Source organism: Periplaneta americana, chromosome 17 (genome assembly GCF_040183065.1).
Source record: "Periplaneta americana isolate PAMFEO1 chromosome 17, P.americana_PAMFEO1_priV1, whole genome shotgun sequence".
NCBI classification, from domain to species: domain Eukaryota; kingdom Metazoa; phylum Arthropoda; class Insecta; order Blattodea; family Blattidae; genus Periplaneta; species Periplaneta americana.
Genome location: NC_091133.1, coordinates 104,381,570 through 104,398,869, shown reverse-complemented (window position 1 = coordinate 104,398,869; position 17,300 = coordinate 104,381,570). Strand labels below are relative to the sequence as shown.

At 34.3% G+C, this 17,300-nt stretch overlaps 1 protein-coding gene across 2 annotated transcripts; it reads left to right on the top strand.

Moving 5' to 3' along the window:
• Nucleotides 1–347: 347 nt before the first annotated feature.
• Cib2 (Calcium and integrin binding family member 2) lies at nt 348–16,701 on the top strand. 2 transcript variants are annotated; one of them, XM_069816211.1, is made up of 6 exons: nt 348–415; nt 6,258–6,417; nt 7,619–7,653; nt 9,935–10,052; nt 10,310–10,457; nt 14,629–16,701. In XM_069816211.1, exons 2-6 carry the CDS (start codon nt 6,367–6,369, stop codon nt 14,844–14,846), a joined length of 570 nt encoding a protein of 189 aa, XP_069672312.1. In that variant the 5' UTR covers nt 348–415; nt 6,258–6,366; the 3' UTR covers nt 14,847–16,701. The 2 variants fall into 2 exon arrangements, with proteins under 2 accessions (XP_069672312.1, XP_069672313.1); XM_069816212.1 differs by lacking the exon at nt 348–415 and having other exon boundaries at nt 5,201–6,417.
• The last annotated feature ends 599 nt before the right edge of the window (nt 16,702–17,300 follow it).

The window sequence follows — 17,300 nt, the reverse complement described above, 5'->3', positions numbered from 1 at the left end:
GATGATGTGGGACACGCATTTCAGGTACTCAGTCTTATTAGATTTTGGCCTTTTTATTCTTTCAATAAATTTCTTTTTAATATAACGTGGGGCTCTCATAACATAGAATTATCGTGATATCTAACATTCAAATAGTATCTAAGTATAGGTTTATAAATAATACATAAGTTAATGTACTGAATACCAGTACATCTAGCTGAGAAATAACATTGTTACTTGTCATGTTTTCAGAAATTTAAGATCATTTTATAGGTCATTTTTCTGTGACTTTTAGGTCATCAACTTCCGGGCCCTACTTACAAGGTTCCACGCAGTCTTTGGACTGCTGACTAAAAAACACTCCAACACTGTGGACTGATGAAAACTTCTATTCAAGCATATACACCTTTTACGATGAGTGAAGAGTTTGTGAATGGTAGTTATCAGCATTTCATGCTAGATGTGCAGATTTAAATTTCTAGAAGTTGGATTTGTAGTGGACAACAGCAATTTTAACAGGATTATTCTAGTTTCCCCTGCTAAACTCATCAATTCTTAATTATTCATTACCATTCATATCTCTGGTACAGAAAACAATGAGAAAGTGTCATATCTTTGAACTTCAACACCATAGGATTCCTCGATTACGTACAGTATATACAATAGGATAAGGTTACCTGATGTCCCCGTTTCCCGGTGACAGTCCCCGAATTTTGCTTTCTATTTGCGGACAAAATTCGTCCCCAGAATGTTCCCAGATTTAATCATTTTTCACAGATATCCACGGATTTTCATTGTTAATTACTGGTACTGATATGGTTTAATGATCCTTACACAGTGCTGTAATAAATTTTGCTAATGCAACTTTGCTGCTTTTTCATGATGCCATAATTAAAACTGAGTGATGACGTAACTGCAGTTGAGTCTTCCAATAAAAAATTGAACTCCAGGAAAGAAGATACAATTATTCTACCATCAATTAAGCAACTTTTGGGCATCTTTAGAAGAAGTGGCTCTTATTTCACAACAGAATTCTTAGTGTCTCTCATTTTATGAAAATGCTGTTGAATATCCCAATGCCTGGATTATTCATTCACAAGATAGCTACGAAACGTACTTATATTGCTGAGACCTTCTCTAGAAAGAGAAAAGTTTGAAGAGAGAGTCCATTATTTTTCTTCAAATAAAAATGTAGATGAACTTGACCTGGATGAAGACAATTTATTTCATGAAATTTCTTGCTTGAAGAAATATGCAACTTGAGAGAAAATGATAAAGTGGAAAGAGAAAAATGCTATTCATTGCTCAAAATGGAATGGAATATTTATTTTTTTATTTCTCCTGAGAAAATGATTCCCTGTAAATAACTCCAGAAGTTGATTGAACTATCTCTCTGTCCTGGAAGTAGTAATGCTTCAGTGGAGAGAGTTTCTTCAATGAACATGATGAATCTAAAATGGCTGCTGAAATATACAACCAACATCGTGCTTTATACCCATCATTTGTAAGAAGAGGAAATTAATAGTGAAACATAGTGGAACACGTGTTGTCAGTAAATAGCTGGATACACTACGAAGATAGATAGATAAAATGAGCTTAGAAATTATTGTTAGTGTCATGTTTGCTATCTTAACAAACTTCAACATCACCTGTCAGTAATTTTCTGAAAAATTGGAATCGAGAAAAGAGCTGCTTAAAAAATTCGCCTTTCTGAAAAAAAAAAAAAAACAAACAAACAATAGTTTACCTGTAAATAGTTTGAGTAGCAGTATTTTAATTTCGGAAAACATATTACCGGTATTTGTCTTTCTTGTATTCACTTTTTATATTACCTCATTAACATGTTTCAGCCTGCTATCGGCCATCTTCAGAACTGGTTGTTGCTGGTCTTGGCCCCTTTTGTTTTGTTTCCTATGGGGGTGTGTTTGTGTAATATAATGTGGAGTCAAAGAGTGTGTGTGTTCTGAAATTGAGTTGTGTATTGAGAATTTCATTTGGATGTCTTTTTGTATGTCTGTATATTTCATATTGTTCTAGTGTGTTTAGTTTCTGGCTTTTTGGTTGGATGTGTAGAATTTCCATGTCTGTGTTGATGTCTCTGTAGGTGTGGTTAGCACTTGTGATATGTTCTGCATATGTGGAAATGTTTTGTAATTTTGTTATGGCTGTGATGTGTTCTTTGTAACGTGTGTGTTTAATACATTTTGAATCCTGCGTACACTACTTTTAACACTTGAATATAATTAATTGATTAACTAATGGACTTACTAGTGTTAATTATGTAAGATTTGTCCGGCTTACAGCTGTTTCAGTGCTTCACGCACCATCCTCAGGGCCTACTAGATCACGGCGTCATCTCGAACTTCTCTGCCTGTTATGTGGGTGTGTTTGATTGTTGAAAGGTGTTGAAGAGTGGAGTCAAATAGTGTGTGTGTACTGAAATTGATCTGTGTGTTGAGAATTTGATCGGGATGTGATTTAGTGTGTTTATATATTTCGTAAACCCAAGAACCAAAAACTCAACACACTAGAACAATATGAAATATACAAACACACTAAATCACACTCCGATCAAATTCTCAACATACAGATCAATTTCAGTACACACACACACACACACACACACACACACTATTTGACTCCACTCTTCAACACCTTTCAACAATCAAACACACCCACATAACAGGCAGAGAAGTTCGAGATGACGCCGTGATCTAGTAGGCTCTGAGGATGGTGCGTGAAGCACTGAAACAGCTGTAAGCCGGACAAATCTTACATAATTAACACTAGTAAGTCCACTAGTTAATCAATTAATTGTGTTTGTTTAAATTGTGTTAAAATAATATAAGTGAATGGCGTACTATCAGATATCACGGAACCAGCTCCTGGAATCATATTTGAGATGCTCAAAAAGAGTCAAAACAGAAAAAGAGAAAAGGGTTAATTAGAAAGGAAGAAAAATAATAAAGAATAAGAGCAATAAGATTAAGTGAAAATAAAGAAAGTGGAGGAAAGGGAGCAAGCTAAAAAGGAAAAGGAAAAGAACGAATAGGAAGAGTGAGGACAGAAGATGAGGAAGGAGATGAAGAGAAGAAAGAGGGAGAGAAAGAGGAGGAAGGCAAGAGTAGAAGAAAGAGAAGATAATGAATGAGATTAATGTCAGTAGGAAGAACAACATTGAACTGGAACTCCTTAACGAAATTGAATGGCGAGTAAGTAAAGGACAAAGAGGAAGAATACTAGATTATCTTTTGTTTGTACCCATTCCTTTAGAGATATGAATAACTGCTGTTCACTTGTCTGTCCCAGAAACATAATGATTTGGTGCGTGGACAAGCCAATCAATCTCATTTTACTGACCACACCCTGCACTCTGTTCCCATAGCAACTCTGAGGGTGGAGTCCATGCTACATAAAGAGGATTCAAAACGAAAGTTGCTGACAGAGAAATAATCTTAAAACTTTTGTAACTTATTACAAAAATAATACATTTCTGCAAGAACATTTATAATTCAAATTATTGTGAAAAAATAATGGAGTGAAATACAGGTGCACTGTTCTTAGTCGTCATCAGAATTGAATGGTAATGGTTAATATGCTTACCATTAGGACGGGGAACTGACTAAGAGAAGTTGATAGTGCTCCTTAGCGTGGTTTCTTCTAAAAGAAATATAGTGTCTTATGTTACAACATGCAAAATAATCTTGTCACTAAATTAGAAACCTCCAGGCAGAAATTACAAGCCTCTCTTCTTCCAAGCCGAACTCCAGTTCTGCTTAGCCATTCTTTCTACCTTCCATCCGATCACTAGGAAAAATAAAGTTCTTATTTTCAGGTGCTCTGGTCGTCCTCCACTTTGTTTAGTAGCGCAATACCTCTTGCTAGTGGTGGGTACACTGTTCATCCTGTCCCTGCACCACATCTTGTTGATACACCTGAACTGTTCTGTAACTAAAGCACTAGTTTATAACTTGTAATCGGAAAAATAAAACAAACATTGAAATGAATAATAAATTAACAACTATGGGTAAGTACATAAATAAACTGACAAATAATGTATGTATGTATGTATGTATGTATGTATGTATGTATGTATGTATGTATGTATGTATGTATGTATGTATGTATGTATGTATGTATGTATGTATGTATGTATGTATGTATGTATGTATCCAAATAAACATATAAAGAACAAGTGAGTTGATAGAACATAAATAACTAGACCTGAGTGTTTGATGTTAAAAGTGGTGGTGGTGGTGGTGGTGGTGGTGGTGGTGGTGGTGGTGGTGGTGGTGGTGGTGGTGGTGGTGGTGGTGGTGGTGGTGGTGGTAGGGGAAGGAAGAAGAGAAGGAGGACGATGGAATCTATGCTAAATTAACATTAAATTGAATATAAAAGATTAAATAACATTTTGAAGGGTCCATAGAAAGGACATGCTAAGTCATTTTTTGTTTATTTTTGTTCTTCGGTCTCATCCGCTAGCTCATTAAATGAACTATCTTTCTAGTAAATCATAATGGTAAAAAACCTGCATTGTAACATGGTAACTTATACTAAATCAGATGTAAATCAATAATTTCTTAGCAGTGTATTAAAGTTAAGACACGCTCCCCTGTAAAATTTAAGAAAAGTGACTTAGCAGGTTCTTTCCTTGGACCCTTTATTTTATAAATGAAAAACACAAATAAAATAAATAGGGCTAGTGAGTGATACAAATAAACGAATAAGCGAGTAGATAAATAGACAAATACAAATAAAGAAACAAGAAAACAAACAAAACTAAGTAAATAAATAAATAAATAAATAAATAAATAAATAAATAAATAAATAAATAAATAAATAAATAAATAAATAAATAAGTAAATAAATAAATAAATAAATAAACATACAAACAAACAAACAAACAAACTATGTATAAATAGTCCACATAATTATTATACACCGTGTTTTATAGGTATTTAGATTTATATGAAATACAGGTATATCACATTGAAATTAAAATTTCATTATTTTTGTTAGGCACAAATTATTTATTTATTCTAATGGCAAGTGGACATTGAACATAGTCATACACTTTTTAATAAACTTCGTGCTTCCCAATATTTTGCAGTCTATTCAGTTATTTGTGAGAGTGGTGGGCATTTTTTAAAGTGTGTCTAATGCCTACCCACTTCACTTGCATGATTTGAGTTAAAATGTTAAGGTAGTTTCTGTCAATGTGTTTCCTTAAATTGCAAAGATTGCAGTAACTTGTGCATTAGGTGCAATTCCGATGTGTACAAATGTTTCCCTAGAAGGTCATGTCCTGTAATGATCATAATCATTTATTGCATCCACTGATCATATACATGATATAGGTCATATCATATTTACAAAACTAATAATATTGATTACATAATACACATAAAAATAATAACTATAACAATTAAATGCACCACAAATAGGAATATACAAAACTTGAGACTTAACTGTAGAAAACTACAGGTCAGGTCGATTTCGGGGAATGAGGCGGAAGGTAGAAAATGCTTGATTTCTTAGGTGCTTGGATATGGTGTGTAGGTCTAGTTCACCTTCCTACTGTTTGTCTTGTAAACGTCGAGTGAGTTCTTTCATATGAAGATCTTTCAGGTTTTCCTAATTCTAGCTTTCACTGTGTTGTATGATATATCTCTGTTTGGAAGTTCTTGCATTTTGGTGCCTTTTTTTAATTAGCATGTCTGTCAGGTCATGTCCAATTAGACCACAGTAACCAGAGACCCACGGTAGAGCTATTCTTTTGTCTGTCAATTGTAGAGGCATTATAATTTTGGGTAGTTATTATTTTTAGGCGGCTGCAACCTTGTGTTGATTTGATACAGAAGCTTTTGTATGTGGGATCCAACGATTTGGATACACTTGTGCCAAGACATCATTATAATTTTGGGTACCGGTAGTTATTATTTCTAGGTGGCTGCAACCTTGTGTTGATTTGATACAGAAGCTTTTGTATGTGGGATCCAACGATTTGGGTACACTTGTGCCAAGACATCATTATAATTTTGGGTACCGGTAGTTATTATTTCTAGGTGGCTGCAACCTTGTGTTGATTTGATACAGAAGCCTTTGTATGTGGGATCCAACGATTTGGGTACACTTGTGCCAAGACATCATTATAATTTTGGGTAGTTATTATTTTTAGGCGACTCGAACCTTGTGTTGATTTGATACAGAAGCCTTTGTATGTGCACTCCAACGACTTGGATACACTTGTGCCAAGACATCATTACAATTTTGGGTAGTTATTATTTCTAGGCGGCTGCAACCTTGTGTTGATTTGATACAGAAGCCTTTGTATGTGGGATCCAACGGTTTGGGTACACGTGTGCCAAGACATCACATTGTCCAGCCATGGGAAACAAGGTGGTCACATTTACAGAGGAGCAGTTTGAAGACTATCAGGTAAGTTGTTTCATAGCAACAGAAACATTAATTACATGACAGCATCTTACTTTGACATCGTATTTACACTATAAAACTTAAAATTTATTTTATAGAAACATAAAAAATCAAAAGATACCAGTATAGGCCACTGAAGATTGAGTACAAGAACCTTTGCAAATTACGTGAAAGTTTTCATTATTGAATTTTGTGTGATTTCTTTTTTTGCTTCTATTAATAATTTTAGCTGTAAAAAATCCTGATTATGTTGGGACTATTTTTTTATCACTTAACAGTAGTGTTTTTGTGTGTGTGTGTGTGTGTGTCTTTCCACATTACATTTATGTACAGTCTCAGAAAAAAGTTTTGTCGCACAGATACAGTCCCAGAAAGGAGGCAGTATGCATGATCAGAGGACGTGCAACTTGGTTCACAAGAGAACGACTAGTTGAGGTAATAAAACTAGTTTTGTTTCGTTTTATGTCTGATCATGCGCAGTACCGGTACTTCCTTTCTGGAACTTCTAAAGTATCTGTGCGACAAAACTTTTTTCTAAGATTGTACCGGTATATATTACGCTCCAATCATGTCGATGCTCTTTGAAAAGTACCGGTACAGATAATGGCACTGCAAATCCTGCAGTGCTTGGGAAAAGTGGCATAAGTCAGTTCCCACAAACATTTTTTAATAATTTATTGATAACTTACGGAACATCTGCTGGCTTGGGAAAAAAAACATAAGTATTTCTCCCATTACAATAATTCATACAGAAGAAAATCAAATCGACATAAATCAGTGTGAAGACAGTTTTTTTTCCTTCTCCTGTAAAATTAATATTTTTTACTTGTGCCACTTTATGCGAGCACCACAGAATTATTCATGCATTACTCCTATGGAAGTAAAGATTATTTCTGTATTTGTTGAACATCTCTTTAAGTACCGTACCGTCAACGTGGGCTACTTTGACCCTTAAGGTGTTACTTGAATCCAGAAGAAAAAAATGTTTTCGTCGATATAAAATAACAATTTGGTGTCGAAAGTTGTGGTCTTTTTTCTCTGCAAACTTTCATCTGTACAAATATTTTCACCTAAGTTACTTCAATGGTAAGTAAACATTTTTTTCTTCTGGGTTCAAGTAACGCCTTAAGGGTCCAAGTAGCCCGCGTTGACGGTACTATAATAATTAGGAATTCAACAATGAAAGTACTCCTATTTCTTCCAGGACTGCACGTTCTTCACAAGGAAAGAAATACTGAGGTAAATTTAAGTTAAAATGTTGTACATACCTATACAAATCTGGACTTAAATTTTACCGGATTGTAATGACATCTTCACAACAAGTAAATATCTCGCTCTTGGCCGAGTGGTTAGCCTCTCTGCCTTCCGAAGTGGTGACTTGGGTTCGATCCCTGTCTGAGTCGTGAAGGAATTTGTGATTGTCAAAGTTGGTCCAAGGGGTTTTTCTCGGGTTTTCCAATTTTCCTTCGCCATTATCATCTTCACTTCGCCAATACTTCGAAATCACCCTCACTCTGCTAGGTCCCGAGCTAGGCAGGCCTTCAGAGCAAATAAAAATGGCTGAAAGTTGTGCACATTGTTTAATAAATAATAATAATATTATTATTATTATTATTATTATTATTATTATTATTATTATTATTATTATTATTATTATTATTATTATTATTATTATTATAAGAAATAAATATAATAAATCACAAAAATATATAATTAATTAAAAAAATAATATGTAGGATTTCTAGAGGACATAGGAAAAGTCATATTTATTTTTTTTCCTCCCCTAAGATGTACGTCTATGATTGTTGTATTTCCAGTTTAGGTTTCTGAGTTAACTACAGAACTTAAAATGGCTGTTTTCCATTAGTTCAGAAAAATACATTTTATTAACGCTATTTTAACTTCGTTTATGCAGCAAAATAAATCATTTTGCAGATAAGATAACATGGATATAAATAAATACACAAATACAAACATTTATCTACTGTAATGAACCCAATATATACCAGTAAGACTTAATCTAAATTGGTAGTGTGTTGGACTCGTGTTCCGTGGCTATGCTCAGGTGTGGGTTCGAATCCTGCTTGGGCTGATTACCTGGTTGGAATTCCTCTATTGTAAGGCGAATGTCAGCTAATACTGTGGCCAATCATCGGACTCATTTTTAATTCCACCAGCTCCAGCTAATCTCGCAGTTAATACACCACAGTTAATTAACATATTAAAAAGGTTGTTTAAAATAAAAGGGGTTTGTTTGCTTGTATATTACTTTATTTTTATTGGGTTATTTAACGACGCTTTATCAACTATTTAGTTATTTAGCGTCGATGGAATTAATGATAACCAGATTAAATCTGGCGAGATGAGGCCAATGATTTACCATGGGATTACCTAACATTAGCCTTATTGTTGGTGCAAACCTCGGAAGAAATAATGAAATGACTATTTAGTTTAATTTGATTAAAAAGTTGATTTGGTTTGCATATTAATAATACAATAAATTGGAAAAATCATATCAAAGAAATAACTCCCAAACTTAGCTCAGCATGCTTCGCAATTAGGTCGTTACAACAATTTCTAAACAGCAGTATCTTAAAGACAATATATTTTGCCTATTTTCATTCCATTATGTCCTACGGAATAATATTTTGGGGAAATTCTGCAGATAGTAAAAATATATTCTTATTACAAAAAAGAGTCATTAGAATAATAGTTGGAGCAAAGGCTAGAGAATCATGTAGATTATTTAAAAAAAAAATAGAGATTCTAACCTTAACAGATCAATACATATACCGTACTCTATAATAAATTTCCTCTTATGTAATAAAGAAAATTTTCCAACTAACTCAGCCATACATAGTATAAATACTCGCAGAAAGAATGATTTTCATACGCCATCATCAAATTTATCATGCTATCAAAGGGGAGTACGTTACATGGTGATAAAAATGTTCAACAGTCTTCCTGAAGACATTAAGAATCATAGCCAAACCCTGCATTATTTAAGGTAAAACTAAAAAATTACTTAATATATCACACTTTCTATTCTGTAGATGAATTCTTGACATTTCACAGTACTGTGTAAATATTTAATACTATTAAATGATAAACATATTACATTGTATAAAATATTATTGTTATTAAGGTACCGGTATGGTATTAATTCTGTACATATTTCATATTTGCATTTTATATGTATTGCATTTATATTTAAACATAAGAATTGGACATATTCTTTATTCTATGCTATAAAGCAAATGTAAGAATATTATGGAACGAATAAATCTATCTGTCTGTCTGTCTGTCTGTCTATCTATCTATCTATCTATCTATCTATCTATCTATCTATCTATCTATCTATCTATCTGTCTGTCTGTCTGTCTGTCTGTCTGTCTATCTGTCTATCTACCTATCTACCTACCTACCTACCTAAAGTCATGTGTACACACATTCCTATTTAATCACTTATAGGAACTCATGCTTTGTAACAAAAATCCATGTGTGTCTTCTGTACATGCAGAGTGCACAAGAAGTTTCGAGAGGTCAGTCCAGATCTTGTCCCAAAGAGCATGACGGGAACTGAACCAGTTACAGTCAAAGTGCCGATGGAGAAGATGGAGAAACTGCCAGAGCTGCGGGTAACATGTGATTTACTTATTTAACGATTCTTTTGACCGCAGGGATTCAGTAAGATAATGGATTAGATTTGAACTGTGTGGAAACCTTGGTAAGCATTGGCACCTCTTGGATTGGACTTGGCAATTCCTGAATAATTCCTGATAATGATAGGAAGGAAATGTTTTCCATAGTCTCTATATTCAGTACAAATCTCATAGTTAACTTTTATTATGAGAAGTCTACAGCTATCTAAATAATTCTGTTTTGATGTTGACAGGAAAATCCGTTTCGACAGAGAATTTGCCAGGTGTTCTCAAGAGATGGAAAGGGTAACCTCACTTTTGAAGATTTCTTGGATCTTCTGTCTGTGTTCAGCGAACAAGCTCCACGAGACATCAAAGTGTTCTATGCCTTCAAGATATATGGTAAGACTGTCTATACATCTCTACAGAAAACAATGAATGTTAATGTAAAATTCATGTTGAAGCCTGGTAAAAGAAGCGAAGTGACACAAAAATGAAACATGTAAAGAAAGCTGGATTCAAAGAACCAGTCTAAGTTGTTATTTTAGGTGTACAAAGATATTTTCTTGAAAGATTCCAGTTTCTTCTACCAATTATTTCAGAATTTTTCTATTTCATCTCATTATCTTCATCTTATGAGAAGCATCTAAGATTTCATATGTGAGCTGCTAGTTGTTAAAAAAAAATAATATTTAATGACATAGATGGTTGCTGAACAGACCTTTCTATTCAGTGAATGAATTCATGGAGTGTGATGTAAATATTGTATTTTAGAAATGTAACCCTTTCAGTTCCTTATATTTTAATTTTTTCTCTTTGTATTTTAATTACGGTATTTTTTTTTTGTCTTTATTTTAAAATGTGAACATACATCATACTCTGTTTATTTCTCAGCGTTTGTTTATTTGCCTATGCATGTTTATTTGTTTATTTGTCTATATTTATTTGTGCTAAGTTTATTTGTTTGTGCATGTGTGAGTGTATGTGTGCATGTGTTTATTATAAAACCTGACGATGTCATATCCAGACCTTGTACACTGGTTTCTGACGAATAAATATTATTATTATTATTATTATTATTATTATTATTATTATTATTATTATTATTATTATTATTAGATTGCTGTTGGTTTATGCAAAATTTCAAATCTCTTGACTTTTTTAACTCTTCTGAATGTCTAATTTTGTTGCAGCAACTTCTTTCTTTTTAAAAGATTGAAAACCTATGAACCAGCTTAGAATCTTTCACGCCTAAAAGTGAGTAAGTATCAGAGAGTAGACGTCTTGTACTCTCAGAAGTCTCGTATTCCAGACGAACTTGTCTGGCAGTTTTTTCTTTCCAGCAAAAGTTCCCAGTGTTTCTATTGACTGACAAGCAGGAGGTCCCCTCTATCATCGCTGCTTGCATCTGCAAACTCACAGTGCTTCACCAGATTAAAGCTTAGATACTATGTTGCATTAATAACTCATTCTTCTCTACACATTTCTAACATTTGTATATCACTAATATTAACAACTTCTATAACCTCACTATGTTAATAATGAAACTACGAGGGAGATCCAGGAAATAACGACTGTTCGCACATACCCGCCGCGCAGCTGACTCCCCTTCCTTGTTTGAAGGTCAACTGGCTTCCTTAACATGTGTTCTCATAATGTTGTGAGTACTGGTTGCAACAAGTTGCCATTGTGCATTTGGTGTTACTTCAAAATGAACGACGTGATTGATAATCCCGCCGACTGTGAGGTGAGGAGTGTGATTCGATTTTTGAATGCCCGACATTTGAAACCTGCAGAAATTTACCGGCAATTAAAAGAAGTGTATGGTGATACTGTAATGAATGAAAGAAATGTGAGAAAATGGTGCTAAATGTTCAACAATGGGCGAACAAATGTCCACGATGAAACTCGACCCGGACGCCCATCACTCATCACAGAAGAGCTGAAGACTAAAGTGAACGATAGAATCTTGCAAGACAGGCGCACATCACTCGACGAATTGCATATTGCCTTTCCTGACATTTCTCGTTCTTTGCTTGGTGAAAATGTGCCGCAACATCTTGGCTACCACAAAATCTGTGCACGATGGATTCCACGGCAACTGAGTGACCAACACAAAACTCAGAGAATGGAATCAGAATTGACATTCTTGATGCGATATCACACAGATGGAGACGCCTTTCTTGATCGAATTGTGACTGGTGATGAGACCTGGGTGTCTCACAATACCCCAGAGACCAAGCGCCAATCACGTCAGTGGCATCATCCCTCATCACCCAAGAAACCGAGAAAATTCAAACAGATTCTCTCAACACAAAAAGTCATGGCTACTGTCTTTTGGGATCGCAAAGGTGTTCTTTTGCTGGATTTCATGCCAAAAGGCACTACTATCAATGCAAATCGTTATTGTGAGACTTTACGAAAACTACGGCGAGCCATCCAAAACAAGAGGCAAGGAATGCTTTCGAGAGGAGTTGTGCTTCTTCACGACAACGCCCGCCCGCACACTGCTGCTTCAACTCGAGAGTTACTGGATCAATTCGGTTGGGAAATCTTTGATCATCCGCCCTATAGTCCAGACCTTGCTCCTAGCGATTTTCACCTTTTCACTAAGCTGAAAGACTTTCTGGGTGGTATGCGTTTTGGAAGTGATGAAGAGTTGAAGAAGACAGTGAACACCTGGCTTAATGAACTGGCGGCAGAGGAGTATAACACGGGAATTCTAAAGCTAGTTAACAGATACGACAAATGTTTAATTGTAGGTGGTGATTATGTAGAGAAGTAAAGGAAGCTTCAGTTATGTAACAGACTTTGTTTTTTCAAATAAATATATTTTTTTTAATTATTACAACAAAACGGTCGTTATTTCCTGGATCCCCCTCGTATTATGGTAATGTACTTTAATGACCAGTTTAGGCGGGACTTCACGTCATTTTCAAACTTCTGAGCTGCTCCTCTTGTACCATGAATGAGGCTCGATGGAATGCCGTCCATGATGCAATCTGAAAGGCCCTTCTCTAATGACATTTGGAAAATCAACATGTAGTTTTATTGATTCACTGAAAGAAAGTAACTTATAACACTTTATATGGATCAATTTGTGTGTGTAATAATAATAATTTATTTATTTATTTATTTAGAATATTAACGTGCAAAAACAACAGCACAAGGCCAATTACAGTTTTGCACGATACAAAACAGAACAAAACAACAAATGATGATGAGAATGAATGATAGAAAATGGCAATGAGATGAAATACAAACAATATAATGGTCTACATCAATCATTGATCAAATAATAATTATAAAATTATAAAATTAGTACAATGAGAATTGAAATAATGGAATGGTCTACATGAATCAATAGACCAAATGCAAGAAATATGGACAAATAATTATTAAAATTAGATCAGTGAGTTAAAACTCAAAGATATACTACACATTAAATTGATCCAAGTTGAATCCATGCAAATTAGCATATTTAATGCATCTGCAGACCGGAGAGAGAGATTTAGGATTCTTATTATAAAACAATTTATGAAATCTTAAACCATTAGCAGGAATACGAAGACTGATATTGCTTATGAAAGATTCACAATCAATATCACCCTTAATGACTTTGCAAAAAAATAAATAATCAAGATCCTGACGTCTGGTGAACAAACTACCGCAATTGAAATAATTGCATTTAATCTCATAGTTATAATCGGAATTTGGTAAAAATCTATAAGAACACAAGGAAATAAATTTTCTTTGGATATTCTCCAATTTAGCCGAGTCAGTGGAAGTAATGGAGTTCCATACAACAGATGCATATTCAAGCTTGGATCTAACCAACGTATAGTATAAAATTAATAAACACATAGGAGTGGAAAAAGAATAAGTTATAGACCTAATTAGACCAAGCATTCTTAACGAATGGGTATAAATATATTGCACATGATCATGGAAATATAATTTTGAATCAAGTAGGACACCAAGATCTCTAATACAATCTTTCCTAGTAATTACGACATTACTGAGAGAATAGTTAAATTTTAGGGAGAATGTTTTCCGTAAGAAGGAAATAACAAAAGTTTTGGATTGATTAATTTTCATTCCATTTTCAACAGACCATTGTAAAATTGAATTAATGTCATTTTGAAGAATTTGACAATCAGCCGAACTATTAATTTTACGAAAGATTTTGAGATCATCCGCAAATAAAAGGCAGCTAGAACTTATTCTTTTACTTATATCATTTATAAATAATAAAAATAGGAGAGGTCCCAATGTAGACCCTTGAGGAACTCCGCATACACTATTAAATGGAACCGAGAGAGAATTACCTAGTCGAACACAAGACTGTCTATCTGTTAAATAATTTTCAAACCAATTAACGTAGTTAATAATAATAATAATAATAATAATAATAATAATAATAATAAATTGGTCCCATTATGAAGTGAGGCACAAAGAGGAGATATTATTTGCATTAAATTAAATCAGTTGCATTACCATGACAGAACCTTACATAGGTCTACTACGTTTAACGAGAATGGCTGCTCAAATCCTCTTGTCTTCTGTTATGCAGACTTCGATGGCGACCATCACATTGGTCCACAAGACATCGAGCAGGGTCTGCGTCTTCTTACATGCAACGAGTTGACACCCGAGGAGATTGCTCAGGTCTGCGAGAAGGTAATTGAGGAGTCGGATGTAGACGGTGATGGCAAGCTGTCATTCATGGAGTTCGAACACGTCATCACCAGGGCGCCAGACTTCTTGTCCACCTTCCACATCCGCATCTGAACACACACACATGTTGCAGCATCTTAGAAATGATAGTCCAAGACTTTTTTAAACAAGATCTCATCTGCCTCGTGGATCTGGGTATGCTGCAGTCCACTGGCTTGTTGTGCAAGAGTTCGATTTATAACAGTAGCAAATAGAATAGATTTTCTACCGATTATTTTCATTGTAAGTGTTTTCGTACCTCGGCTGGACCACTAAAACATTCAAATTTGAAAATTGTACTTTCAATACCGGTAAATGTTCCTTTTAAAATTATTCATGTTTATTTTTTATTTCATCGTCCTCAATTAAAAGTTTTCTTGTTTATTTCATCATCCCTAATTAAAACTTTTCTAACACTTGTTTATATTATTTAGGTTATGTTATAATGGTCCAACCGAGCTATGAATGCACTGTAGTAGAAGATAGATCCTATCTTCATAATGTTTTATTTTTCACACATATTTCTGTACAACAATGAAAATAGTTGAAACAAACCTCATCTCGATGACAATCTATCATTTTTTCCCTCTAAAATAAAATCAAAATATTTGAACTTGTTGTACTCTATGTAGGCGGCTGGGTAGCTCAGTTGGTAGAGCAGCTGGCTACGGACTGGAAGGTCCGGGGTTCGATCCCGAGTGGTAATGGAATTTTTCTCGTTGCCAAACTTTCAAAACAGCCCCGAGGTTCACTCAGCCTCCTATAAAATTAAGTACCGGGTCTTTCCTGGGGGTAAAAGGCGGTCGAAGTGTGATGCCAACCACACCACCTCATTCTAGTGCCGAGGTCATGGAAAGCATGGAGCTCTACCTCCATGCCTCGTAAGTGCCTTCATGGCATGTGACGGGGATACCTTTACCTTTTACCTTTACTTTGTACTCTATGTACCTATGGACAAAGAAAATTTGTTTCAGTTCTCCAGACCTAAACCTTATTGTCAAAAAAAAAAAACACTTTTAGTGTTATAATTTAGCATTTTGTAGCGTTTTTGGATGAATCATATTTTATGGGAAGTTTGGTGGGGGAAATTCAATTTCATAAATGTGTTAACAGGTGCACTTTCTAGACTTTTCAGTTAAAATTCTTGAAAATAATAAATAAGTAAAGTACAGTAACATAAAAAAAAAATACAGTCAACTTGTCAACAATAAGAAACATGTCAAAAGACATGGTGTGATTTTATCCCGACCCATCTTGTTACCCAATCACGATCCCCATTACCGAATACAACTTGTGAGTGAACCACTGGACCTAATAAGATCGCCAATAATCTACCACCAGCACCAGACAAATTAGTTGAAAACTCAGTACAAATAACAACACAGAGAGTATCAGGTAGGACACATTTCTATGTTATTCATACTGTGAAGCTAACATGGAGGGGTAACCAAACTACCTGAAAAAATGTAAGAATCTCTATATGGCTGGGCCTTTAGATAAATTCTGATTTTTTCATAAAAACAAAAAAGTCTCATGAAATTTATTTATTATTATTATTTTTTTTTTATGCAGAAACATGTAGCCTACATTTCGCGTTTTGTATTCAATTTCGTATTTTATCGCGGATTAAAAAACTGAAATAATATACTTAACATGCTTTCAAACACACAGTTATTTATTTTGACAACATTTGGACACATTTCACATTTATCGTGAGTACAAAAATCTACTACGGTATCTCTAATAATGTCTTGGTCTTCAAGTTATAGTACCAGTATTGTGTGTAGTCACAGTGAAGAAACCTGATGTGTGAAAGTAGTCTTGTTTGACCATGGGGATAGGAAAGGAATGGTTGAACATCATTTAGTACTGTCTAAGGTAAGGATTCGGAATAAACAACGAATCACAGTTTCACTTCTTTATTTTAATATTTATATCGTCATATAGTATTCACTTGCATGATTTGTTTTGTATTTAGGCTTTCCATGTCTTGTATCAAGATAGTTATTTATAATTTACCAATTTGTTTCGGTTTTATTTTATAATTTTTTTATTCATTTATTTTTTTGTTGAGCAAAACCTATACCATTTGTTATTAGACTGACTTCATGTAGAAAGTAACATCACTTGCCTGTCTGACTATGACATACACACAGATGCCTTCCATGGGACCTAGCACATTGCGTCAGTATTGTAGCTTGCCACATTACAGTGTGGGTGGGCAAGCATGTGACACGGGAAAGTTTAATTTCAGTGCGAGATGAAGGTATGCAACTACTTGTATGCAAGAAAATAAGATTATTAAAAACAAACGAGTTATATCAACAATGCCGGGATTTAATTTCATATCTGCTGTGATTTAGTACCTAAGTCAACATGAATAATTCTTTTACTACGAAAGCTAATAACAGAACTGCAATTAAGTTTTCTTTTTATGTGCTTACTGACATTTTAATAGTATTGAAAATTAGGTAATAATTCTGGCGAATACAAGCAAAATTACAATTACTTTTAGACAATTTAATTTAA

Coding starts and splice junctions, on each gene's coding strand:
- Cib2 (XM_069816211.1), top strand. CDS start 6,367: ATGGGAAACAAGGTGGTCACATTTACAGAGGAGCAGTTTGAAGACTAT. Junction 6,418..7,618: donor AGCAGTTTGAAGACTATCAG/GTAAGTTGTTTC, acceptor TATTTCTTCCAG/GACTGCACGTTCTTCACAAG. Junction 7,654..9,934: donor ACAAGGAAAGAAATACTGAG/GTAAATTTAAGT, acceptor CTGTACATGCAG/AGTGCACAAGAAGTTTCGAG.